The sequence below is a fragment of the Ictidomys tridecemlineatus genome, chromosome 16 (assembly GCF_052094955.1).
Source record: "Ictidomys tridecemlineatus isolate mIctTri1 chromosome 16, mIctTri1.hap1, whole genome shotgun sequence".
NCBI classification, from domain to species: Eukaryota; Metazoa; Chordata; class Mammalia; order Rodentia; family Sciuridae; genus Ictidomys; species Ictidomys tridecemlineatus.
Genome location: NC_135492.1, coordinates 41,072,425 through 41,084,746, shown reverse-complemented (window position 1 = coordinate 41,084,746; position 12,322 = coordinate 41,072,425). Strand labels below are relative to the sequence as shown.

Here is a 12,322-nt window from a genome sequence, read left to right as displayed (position 1 = left end):
CGGCGCGCCTCGGTAGCGTCAGAGCGACGTCGCGCCGGGCGGGAAAGTCAAAAGTGAGGGGCGGTGACGACTTCTGCGTGTTGAGTGGATCTGCAGTTGGCGTCGCTCGAGGCTTCGCGCCACTGGGGCCTAGTCCCTAGGTCCAGGCTGAGCCCAGCCTTTAGTCTGGGGCTCCGCGCCCGGAACCTGGCTTCCTCATCCGCCCTATCGTGGGGTAATTCCCTCAGGTACCTCCAGCGTCGTTACAGGGACGAAATGAGAAGGGACGCTATCGCTCCCATCCCCCAAACCCGAATGGTCTGGTTTTGGTGACTGGCCTCATCCCCTCTTCCTTTAGACTTTTCTGGAAACGAGGTGGTGTCGCACGTGTTGAGGGTGTGTGCTCTAAAGTCGCAAGATCCTTAGTTGTCTTTGTTTTTCTATCTGCAAAATGGCCGACAGTGGTTTTACAGTATTAAATGAGGTAATGGATAATATAGAAGGATTAACACATCGTAAGTGTTAATCCTTGTTGGAAGCCATTGTTAAGTACTGGTGGTAGTTAATGTAGATTCCGGAGTCGGTCTGCTGGAGTTAGAATCCTGGACTATGGGAATAATAATTGTAATATTATTATTTTTATATTACTTTTATAATTTATAATATAATACAAATTTATATTATTATTACTATTATAATTCCTCCCACAGATTTTTGTGAGGAAAAAATGAATTATTAAATACAAATCACTTTAATTAAAAAAAGCCCGGTAGGGCACCTAAAATACTGATAATTTATAACTGATTTAAGCGGGTCGGCAGGCTGAGAAAGGAGCACCGCACGTTCAAAGCCAGGTTTGGCAATTTAGCGAGGCCGAAAGAAAATTAGCGAGATCTTGCCTCAAAAAAAAAAAAAAAAAAAAAGGCTGGGGATGTGGCTCAATCCCCTGGATTCAATCCCTGGTACAAAACAAAACAAGAAGAAAAGACTTTCTGGGGCTGGGAGCGTAGATTAGTGGCAGAGCTCTTGCATAGTGCATGAAGCCCTTGGGTTCCATCCTTAGCCCTAGGGGTAGGGAGGACTTTCTCTGGGAAATTGTCCTTGCTTTTCTTCTCCACCTAGACTAAATTTCATTGTAAGCCTTCACTCAGAGTAACCTGTATTTTCCTTTTATAGGATTTACGCAACTGAAGTTAAATGTATTAAGACTATTTGCCTTTATTCTGTAAACTCCCTCTGGGCAGCGTTCATGTCCATCTTGTTCACAGTTGTAACCCCAGCACCTAGCACAGTCCTTATATTACATTGAATTAATGAGTTAGAGGACAGGTGTCTTGAATCTCAGAGGAATAGCTGTGAATTTTCTCCTTTTAGGAAGTGTTCTAGTGAAAGAGGAAAGTAGGAAAACAAGTCTTGAAGAATTGCCCAAATATGGGAGTTGAAATGTATTGAGCACCTGGTGATAGAATTAGTATGAAGACTAAAATTCTTTTGGTTTTGGAAAGAACATTTATTTTTTTTAACTGTAATTTTGACTTATCAGAATTTTGCTTCTGGAGGATAATTTTTTTCCTGTCGTTTTACTCTTGTAAATTATTTACTCTTGTAAATTATTTAAGTGTGGAGAACTTCACTCAAAATGATTTCCAAAAGAACACTGTCAAAATCTGAGGATAAAGAGACCCTGATGGAAGATGCCTCCAGTAAGTATTTGCCATTTATTGCTTTATTTCCTATAGGAAATGTATGAGACATTTAGTGATATGTAAAGTTTTTACTTTTCAAGTGCTAGGCATCATCAAGGCCTAATAGATACAGCACAAAGAATCCAGTGTCAGGAGATTTGGGATAGAGTTCTCTCTCTGTTTCCACATATAACTTCAGGCATACCCCTCTAAGCATCAGTGGCTACATTCATCAGAGGAATTTGTCTTATCTGTGGACTTCTGTACATTATCTCTGTGTTGGGACACAAAGAAAAGACAGTTCCCATCTTTTTAAAAAGCCTGGTCTTTTCTACCTTAAAAAAAAGTTAAGGTAGCTATGGTAGTGATGTACAAAGGAAAGGTATGTGAAAGCAGAGGCAAAGAAATTGTTTAGAGCTTTGCCCAAATGAGAATGTGACTGACAAAGACCCTAGGAGTTTGGAAGAGAAGAGACTGAAAGTTCTTTTCATTTATTAAACTCATTTAAGGGCTAGAGTTGTGGCTTGGGCTGGGGTTGTGGCTCAGCAGTAGAGCACTGCCTTACACGTGCAGAACCCTGGGTTCGATCCTCAGCACCACATAAAAATAAATAAGTGAAATAAAGGTATTGTGTCCAACTACAACTAAAAAATAAATATAAAAAGAATCATTTAAGGTTCTAACTGATTGAAGTGTTCTTTCTTATTAGGGTATAGGAATTTAGGTCTGACTCATGGTCAAATACAACTGATGTTGATGAAAATGTTATTGACAATATTTAGAATTAAGAAATAAAATTTTAAGGCTAAAACTCTGTTAGTAAAGGCTTGATTTAGGCTCTATCTGTTGGTGAAGGAATTGTAGAATACAGACAAATTGATAAAAAAAATTGAAACTGAAGAAAAATAATATAAGAAGTTACTAAATGAAGATTTTGTACTTTCAAAATACTGTTCTCCAAAAGGGAAGAGACTTCTGAGTTAAATTTATGAGAAGGGATTTTGGTTTTTTTGGTGTGATGAGCAAACTGAATCTTTTCTAGTTATGCCTAAATTTATTTTTTTCTTTTGGGTTCAGGGATTGGACTCAGCGGCATTCAACCACTGAGCCACATTCCCAGCTCTATTTATATTTTATTTCGAGACAGGGTCTCACTGACTTGCTTAGCATCTTGCTTTTTCCTGAGGCTGGCTGTGAACTCGTGATCCTGTCTCAGCCTCCTGAGCTGCTGAGATTATAGGTGTGCACCACTGTGCCTAGCCTAAATTTCTTTAAGGAAGGTTGAAAGTGGTCTTTGTTTCATTCTGTTTAAGGCTTTGTTGTTGGTTTTTTTTTTCTTCTTCTTTGTTAGGAGGGATTAAACTCAGGGCCTATCCCCAGACCTTTTTCTTTTATTTTGAGACGGGGTCTTGCTAAATTGCTTAGGGCCTTGCTAATTTTCCAAAACTGGCTTCCAACTTTGGATTCTCGTGCCTCAGCCTCCCCACCCCCATAGCTGGAATTACAGGTGTGCACCACTGTGCCTGGCTTGTTACTTTTTATTGGTTGAAAACCTTGGGATGAAACCAATGTGTGCTTTGTATTAAAGATCTGATGTAGGAGAACTTATTCCATTCTGGTTTTTATTTATTTATTTATTTTTGCATTACAATTCTTAATACACCATTATACAATAATTTATCATTTCTGATTACATATAAGGTATGTTGATACCAAATTCACATCTGTATTTTGTATAATGATGAGGGTCTCCTTTCATCCATGCTATTCCCCTCCATTCTGTTTTTGTATACACACCATTAATTCTCAAATTTGGTGTACATCAGGATTACTACCTGAGGAGTTTGTAAAAAAAAAAATTAGACTCCTAGGTGCCATTCTCAAGATTTCACTCAGTAAGTTCTAGAATTTAGCCTGGGAATATGCATTTTAATAAGCTTCTCAGTGATTTCAATACAGTGGTTTGACAATAACTTGAGAGAACTGACTGCTTTAGGTTTTGGGTGGAAAGCATTCTGTTTATTCTTGTTTCAAGTGGTATAATTTGATTTCTTCAAATGAAAACCTGGTAAATATAATTCTGTGTGCTGCTTGTTTTATTTTTCTATTTGGAAGTCACTATTGCTGACCATTGTTAGAGATAGTTCATTTCACTGTAGCACCAATTCTAGTCTTAATATTTCAGGAACACCCCAGATTTCCTCTCAAAGGTATTATTCCTGGATTTACATTTTAATCTTTTTAAAAAAAAAAAAAAAAAAAAATATATATATATATATATATATATTTAGGTGTAGATGGACACAACACAATGCCTTTATTTTTATTTTTTGTGGTGCTGAGGATTGAACCCGGGTCCCGCCCATGCTAGGCAAGCACTTTACTGCTGAGCCATAATCCCAGCCCCTTAATCTTTGTTTTACTTTTTTTTGTCATAATCTTTAAAATTTTGTCTATTTTCAGGAACCAGGAAGAAATCACTTTCCAAAAAGACAAAGGAATCTTATGCTTCTAATGAAGTTGAAGAAAATGACAATGTCTTTGTAAGACTTCTTAAGACATCAGGACTTGTTCTTAAAACTGGAGAGAATCAAAATCAACTAGGTAATATTTTATCTAAATCTATTTTTGGGGTTTAGTGAAAGGTCTTAGGATTAAATCGTGTATTTTTCTACATTGAGAGGCAGTGAAGATTAAAGATGAGTAGATCATCTGTCAGGAGATAAAAATGAAATTACTTTTTAGAGAATATTGTTTTATTCTGTTGTCCTGGTTAATGCACATTAAGTACTTCTAATTTTTTTTTTCCAGAAAAAAAAAAAAAAGTTATATGCTAGTATTCTTCCATACTTTCTTGTGAAAAATATATTAATATCCAGGAAGTAAATAGATCTGTGTCAGAATAATTTCAGAGAAAAATGTGTAGAGTTATATAAGGCCCTGTTTTTAGGGCATAATTTATTCTGTTGTGCTAAGGTTATGGCAGGTGTTTTTTTAGGACACTTAGTGACTATCCTCTATTAAAACTACATCTAGGGGCTGGGATTGTGGCTCAGTGGTAGTGTGCTTGCCTAGCATGTGTGAGGCACTAGGTTTGATCCCTGACATCACATAAAAATAAATAAAATAGTTATTGTGTTAAAACAACAACAACAACTACATTTTTACTGTGGGTTTAGGAAGGTTCAAACAAAATTAGGTTGAAGATATTTTAAGTGGTTTTATCAGATTAGAGACTCAGATCTTTTGGGAAGAAAACTGTTAGATGTCACAGACCATGGTAACCAGTTGTCTTTCTTTCCTCATAGCTGTGGATCAAATAATTTTCCAAAAGAAGCTATTGCAGTCCCTGAGGAAACATCCTTCTTATCCCAAAGTATGTATTTTCTCTGGTATTTTTGATTTTTTCAGCAGTCCCTGAGGAAACATCCTTCTTATCCCAAAGTATGTATTTTCTCTGTTATTTTTGATTTTTTGTCTTTCAATTCCTAATTCCTCTGGAATTAGGAATTGAAAGACACTTGCAAATTGTTGAGTGGGCTAGAATGATTTTTAGTTGACAATAAATGTTAAAACTGAAAATCTTACTCTTTTATATTTAAAATCTCACTAAGGTGATAGAAGAATTTGTTGATGGCCTGGAATCTTACATTGAAGACCATGACAGTTTCAGGAATTGCCTTTTGTCTTGTGAACGTCTACACGACGAGGAAGCCAGGTGTGGAGAGGAGGCATGCAGCCTCCATAAATTCATTCTCTTACAGTAACTGGCTTGGGTGTGGGGGGTACAGATTTTTATAATTTCACTTTTGATTTGTAGCTCGTTTTTCCTCAGAGTTTAAACCTAAACTTAAAATTGTTAAATTTGTGATTTTAAGGCTAAGCACTGAGTGTTTTCTAGACTACTTCTACCTGTGTTGATAGAATTTAAAATTCTCTACCTCTCTATCATGATCTGTATTTCTTGTCTAACAAGATTATATAGTGGCCACCCGCATACCTGTAATCCCAGTGGCTTGGGAAGCTGAGGCAGGAAGATCATGAGCTCAAAGCCAGCCTCAGCAATTAAGTGAAGCCCTAGGCAACTCACCAAGATGCTCTCTAAATAAAATATGTGAGGCACTGTCGATCCTCAGTACCACCTAAAAATAAACAAGTAAAATAAAGGCATTCTGTGTATCTATGACTACAAAAAAACAGGGGGCTGGGGTTGTGGTTCAGTGGTTAGGCACTGCTGGGTTCAATCTCCAGTACCCCACCTTCCTAAAAAAGATTATATTGTGGGCTTAATCTTTAGATTGTGTACCTAACCAGTTTTCTGGAGAAAAGATAGTAAAAATGTTAAAAAAAGGAAAACAAAATAGTAAACAAATGTGTCTTTTATAGCATGGGCGCATCTTACTCTAAGAGCCTCATCAAACTGCTTCTGGGGATTGACATATTACAGGTGAGACTCTACTACTTTTTCTGTGAACATTTGATAGATATGATTTGTGGTATGTGCCCAATTATAAGTGGCTAGAACAGGGCAGAGTAGGGTAATTGGAGAGTTTAAGTTTGCAACAGCCTTATCATAGCTCTTTTGGTGAGCTGAGTCTGTTAGGGTTATTTAGGGTATTATTTACATCTCTGAACTGTGCCCATTAGTCCCTCTCATCTGGCAGTCCCTTTTATTCACTCAGCATCTAAGTCCTCTTTCTGAAGGCTGCATCCTGTGTGCACTGAGAACCTTATAATCTTTATCTCACTAACATTTGCATCATTTCCCAATTAGCTTTTTAGTTCCGTAATAATTTAATTTTTCCCTTTCCTTCCCCCTCCTTTCTTTTTTAATGTATTGAGTGTTATGTAGTGGTATATTTTAAATATCTCAAATTATATAAAATTAATGTACAGTGGAAAGTCTCCTTCCTATCTTATCCACCATTTTTCTTCTCCCCATCTTTTATCTCTTCGTTTTCATTGGAAATCTTTTTTTTTCTTTTAATTTAGAAAGAATTTAATGATTCTGTACACTTCTAATTACTAACCACATATACTTGTAGAATATTTGGAAATAGTCTATAATACCAAGTACAAATATACTAGCCTCTTTTTTGTTGTTTTGATATTTTTTTTTATTGGTTGTTCAAAACATTACAAAGCTCATGACATATCATCGTTCATACATTTGATTTAAGTGAGTTATGAACTCCCATTTTTACCCCCAATACAAGTTGCAGAATCACATCAGTTACACATCCACATTTTTACATAATACCATATTAGTGTCTGTTGTATTCTGCTACCTTTCTTATCCCCTACTATCCCGGAAATAAAATATAATGCTTACCTTAAGTCTAAGAGCTCTTGTCCTCTGTCTTCTCTTGAAAAAATATTCGATAATTTTTAAAGACTACATTTCATGGATTAACAGTTATATTTGTTCATATTTTATTATCTGATTATTTTGTCTTAGCAATTGATTTTTAATATTTCAAAAGACATTATTCGTATCTTTGTATTTTAGCAGCTTATGTTCAGTATCTATGTGAACATTCTTATAATTAAGAGGACATTAAGAGCTCTGGTGGGAGAGAATTCTGGCTAATTATATATTTCTGTTGTGTATTTTGAGACTATCTTGTAATGCTCTACATTTTCTTTTTTAGCCTGCCATTATCAAAATCTTATTTGAAAAGTTGCCAGAATTTCTTTTCAAAACGTAAGTGAAGTTTTTCTGGAATACTTTTAGCACCCTGATAGAGTTGTTTCTCTCTGGAACATCATTGTTTTCTCTGAAGACCATGTTAATTATGATGCCAGGTTCTTACATGAGTACTAAACTTTTATTGGGGTACCTTTCTTTGAAATTTCATCTATTATTGGCTTCATAAGAAATTAGCAGAAATTTGGTTAAAAATAAATAATATATATGTATGTACATGCATGGGATTATTCCTAGTGCCAATTGACTGGAGGCAGGTATTCTCTGAATATTGTTCTTTACCTTTTTGTTTTTATAGTGTGTGTGTGTACTACATATTTTTTAAAAGTTTTTTACATTTCATTTAATTTTTTATTTTTAATTTTCTTTTAGTTGTAGATGGACATAATAGCTTTATTTTCTTTGTTTTTATGCGGTGCAAAGGATTTAACCCAGTGCCTCATATGTGCTAGGCAAGTGCTCTACCACTGAGCTACAACCCCATCCCTGCACTATCTATTTTAAAAATTATTATGTCATAAAAAACTGAACAGTTTATAATAGAAAAGTAGACAGAGATCGTGAACAGACAATTCACAAATGCAAGAACATTAAACATTAAAAGTTTAATTTTATTAGCAAAGACACAGTTTTAAAACAATAAATGAATTCATTATTTCCATTCTCAAAAGAGTCTTCTATGTTGAGTGTAATTAACAGGCATGTGCATTCATTGCTAATGAGCTTATTAATTTGTTCAGTCATTTGAAAAAAAAGAAGTTGTACGTAAAACCTAAGGTTTTGGCCATGCGCATGGAACATGCTTATAATCCTAGGGGCTTAGGAGGCTGAGGCAGGAGGATTGTGAGTTTAAAGCCAGCAACTTAGGGAGACCCTAAGCAACTCAGTGAGACACTGTCTCTAATTAAATACAAAAATGGGCTGCAGATGTGACTCAGTGGTAAGAGCCCCTGGATTTATTCCCTTGTACAAAAGAAAAAAAGGAAAAGAAGAACCTAAGGTTTTAGGTTGATGTAGCATAGTAGTAGAAGTGTGTGTGAGGGTCCTGGGTTCCATTCCCAGCATCACATATACAAAAAAAGACTTAAGATTTTGCATACCCTTTAATCCTCACTGCTCTCTCCTGTTTTACCCCAAAATGTTTACTAACTGAAAACAAAGACATAAGATTATTGTCTAAAATAACAAAAAATTAGAACTGGTTATAGATTAGTGATTGAGCTGTTATACAGCATGCAGGAGGCTCTATGTTCAGTCCCCAGCACTGCAAAACAAAGCAAAAGAAAAACAACAAAAACCCAGACAAGAAAATAATAAATAATTGTGAACAACTGACATGTTAAAAAATAGAAACATCATGTGGTCATTAAAATTATACTGACTAGGGCTGGAGTCATGGCTCAGTAGTAGAGTGCTCATCTAGCAGTGCAAGTCCCTGGTTCAATCCTCAAGCACCATATAAAAATAAATTAAAGGTATTGTGTCCAACTACAACTAAAAATAAAATATTAAAAAAAGTTATAATGACCATTTGATGCCATACATTAATTGAAAAAAAAAACCCATGTTATAAATCAATGTCTTGTTTTAAAAAAATATAAAGCATAATAATGCATTATTAATAGTGGATATCTTCGATATGACAGATACATAGTAATTTTCATTTTCTCCATTTTATGTCCTATACATAATATACTTTGAAGATGCATTTTTAAAAATTTCAGGTTTTAGATGATGCTTTATGTTCTGGCTAAGTCTTTCTTAGTGCTTAAGATGGGCTGTGGTGGAAGGAAGGGAGGGCATGGGGAATTACTGGGGAATGAAATCTACAAAATTATGCTGCATCTATGTATGAATATACTAGAGTGAATAATAATAATTCAGTAATTAAAATACAATATTAGGGAGATCAGTAGAGCAGTCAGATGGGAGCTGGAGGAAATGAGGGAAAGAGAAAGTACTTGGGAATGAGATTGATCATATTATGTCCATGTATGAGTATAGTTTAGTGAATCCCACTATTATGTATAATTACAATGTACCAATACAAAAATTTTTTTAAAAGATTGGTTGTAGTAAACAAGGACCAAGAATACTGTTAAGAAAAGGAGCTGGGGGTAGTCCAAAAATTTAGGTTAGGAGGAAGGCATAGATTCTTATTTTGTGGAAAATAATAGTAACTGAGCCAACATTTCTTCATAAGTGAAGAAATGCTTGTCATAATACTTTCATGAACATAATCTAATTTGAACTCATGAGTTTTCATAGCAGTTGATGTGCTTGCCTTTTCTTTTTCATTGATGTAATAAATTTTTACCTTTTGAAAAATATTATTCTATTCAGTTTTAATTTGTTAGCTTTCTATCTTTTAAAAATTATATTATTAAGGTCGGTGTGATGGTGCATGCCTGTAATTCTAGGGAATCAGGAAACCGAGGAAGGAGGATTCTGAGTTCAAACCCAGCCTCAGCAACTTAACTAAGGCCCTGAGCAACTCTGTGAGACTCTGTCTCTAATAAAATATAAAAAAGGGGGGCTAGGGTTGTGGCTCAGTGGTACAGTCTTGCCTGGTGTGTGTGAAGCCCTGGGTTCAATCCTCAGCACCTTGTATAAGTAAATAAAGTAAAAAATCTAAAAAAAAAATCCCAAACAAAAAACCCCAACAATCATACATTTTATATATATATATATAAAATATATATAAATAAATATATATAAATAAAAGGGCTGGTGATGTGGTTCAGTGGCTAAATGTCCTTGGGTTGAATCCCTGGTATAGAAAAAATTATATTAAGAAGTACTATCTTGGGGCTGGGGATGTGGCTTAAGCGATAGCGTGCTCGCCTGGCATGCACGGGGCACTGGGTTCGATCCTCAGCACCACATAAAAATAAAATAAAGATGTTGTGTCCACCGAAAACTAAAAAATAAATATATATAAATAAAAGAAATACTATCTAGCCCTATTTTCCCTTCTTTCTAAACTCTCTCCAGCTGTAGCCGTTGCTAATAGTTTGACGTGTCTTCTTCCAGACCTCTTTCTTAATATGTGTAACCCTATGTCTGCTGCTTTTTGGTCTAGCACATTGCTCAGTGCGTGGAAATATTTCAGTAAATGTTAATTGAATGAATGGAATATTTTGCACAGTATTAGGGCTGTTATAGAAAAGTCAGAAAGGCTAAGATCTGGGGCAGGGAGTGTAGCTCAGCAGCACTTCCTTAGCATGTGAGGCTCAGTGTTCAATTCCCTGCACAAAAATAAAATAAAAAACAAAGTCTAACTTCCTTGAATTCTCATTCTAACATTTCAGTGCAAACAGTGATGGAATCAACATGCCTCGACTCATTTTCAGTCAATTAAAATGGCTTGACAGAATTGTGGATGGCAAGGTAGGCTTTGGAGCTTTATTATTCATATTTAAAGAATGTTTTTTGTACTTGCCAAACTTTTAGAATTTGTAGGGTTTTCCCCCTTGTTTTTATGCTGAGCATTCACACTTTTCCGACTATCCATTAGTTTTTTCCAGTTTTCATAATTTGAGAATTATGATTATTTTTCCCTTTAAATTTTTTCAGAAAAGCTTATCTAATTATAAAATTAGATATCATTTAATATATAAATTAAATGTTTGTAAATAAATTACTTTTTCTAAGTGAAGAGATTGTAGTGTATTTCTGAAGTGATGAGATACCAAACCATCTTACTTCACTACAATTGTTTTAATTTGATTACATATTGAGGAACATTGTAAAAGTTTTTGTAGTTATATGATTTGTTATCCAAGCACCTTGATAAGGTTAAATCTATTTTGAGCCAAGTGCTTTAGGTTCAATTTTCTTCAGGAGTTTATAAATTCATCTTTCTAAGTTGACAGACATTCTGATGCTAAATTTCTGTTTGGAAGAATATGAGTTTTTGGGGTTTCATCTGGGATGGAATTTGGGGTCTACCAATTAACCATGTATCCTTGGGTAATTCATTCATACATTTAAAATATGGGAATTATTGTAAAACCTCATAGTTCTGAAGATTAAATGGAATAATGTATGTAATAGACCTATTAGATAATATACTATCCATCTTATATTTTTTTCTGTTTTGTTTTATATGAAATTATCTGGGCCATTTGCCTCTAAACTTAAGTTTTGAGCTTGCATCTGTAGTTGAGATATTGTACAAAAGATAACTTGAGCTCTGCATTTTATGAGTAGGTAGTGTTTCTGTATTCTGGATAATGTGCTGCAATTCTAATTGTGTCCCTCACTGCAGGACCTTACCACCAAGATCATGCAGTTGATCAGTATTGCTCCAGTGTACCTGCAACATGACTTTGTTACCAGCCTACCTGAGATCTTAGGGGATGCCCAGCATGCTGATGTGGGGAAAGAACTCAGGTAGAGGAGCACTCTGCTACTGTCTCAAAGAGGCACCAATATGGGAGCTTTATTGCTGCAGTGTATAGAGTGGTAGTAATATGGTATCAAAGGAGCATGATATATCTATCTCTCAGGAATAGGGCATGGGATTTGACTTGTATTTTTAATGACAGGTATATATTTGAATAGACCCATCTGTTTGTTTTTTTTTTTCCCCAATATTTTTTAGTTGTAGAAGGACATAATACCTTTATTTTACTTTACTTCTTTATTGGTGCTGGAAATTGAACTCAGGGCCTTGTGCATGGTAGGCAAGCACTTTATCAACTGAGCTATATTCCCAGCCCTATTTTATTTTTATGTGATGCTGAGTATTGAATCCAGTGCTTAACATTTGCTAGACAAGCATTTAACCACTGAGCTACAACCTAAGCCCCAAGACCCATATACTTTTTAAAAAATGATATACCTGTGAATGAAGGTGTCTTGATTAGGATTAGGTATATAAATTTGGCATGTAAGAATTTGAACATGATGACTTTGTTTCCTTAGCATTTCCTCCAAGGAATTCTCA

At 35.2% G+C, this 12,322-nt stretch overlaps 1 protein-coding gene across 5 annotated transcripts in view; it reads left to right on the top strand.

The window, feature by feature from the left end:
• The window catches only part of Fancd2 (FA complementation group D2), a 92,600-nt gene that overhangs the window by 34,148 nt on the left and 46,130 nt on the right, over nucleotides 1-12,322 (top strand). For 2 of the 5 annotated variants that reach the window (XM_078033491.1, XM_021732018.3), the window contains exons 1-9: nucleotides 6-227; nucleotides 1,599-1,682; nucleotides 4,128-4,268; nucleotides 4,973-5,040; nucleotides 5,279-5,382; nucleotides 6,051-6,111; nucleotides 7,316-7,368; nucleotides 10,683-10,761; nucleotides 11,642-11,766. In XM_078033491.1, the coding sequence (XP_077889617.1) occupies nucleotides 1,619-1,682; nucleotides 4,128-4,268; nucleotides 4,973-5,040; nucleotides 5,279-5,382; nucleotides 6,051-6,111; nucleotides 7,316-7,368; nucleotides 10,683-10,761; nucleotides 11,642-11,766 (695 nt within the window). In that variant the 5' untranslated portion in view covers nucleotides 6-227; nucleotides 1,599-1,618. Of the gene's footprint in view, nucleotides 1-5; nucleotides 228-1,598; nucleotides 1,683-4,127; nucleotides 4,269-4,972; nucleotides 5,109-5,278; nucleotides 5,383-6,050; nucleotides 6,112-7,315; nucleotides 7,369-10,682; nucleotides 10,762-11,641; nucleotides 11,771-12,322 lie in introns of those variants that run through there. The other 3 variants (XM_078033493.1, XM_078033490.1, XM_078033492.1) reach the window with 3 other exon arrangements.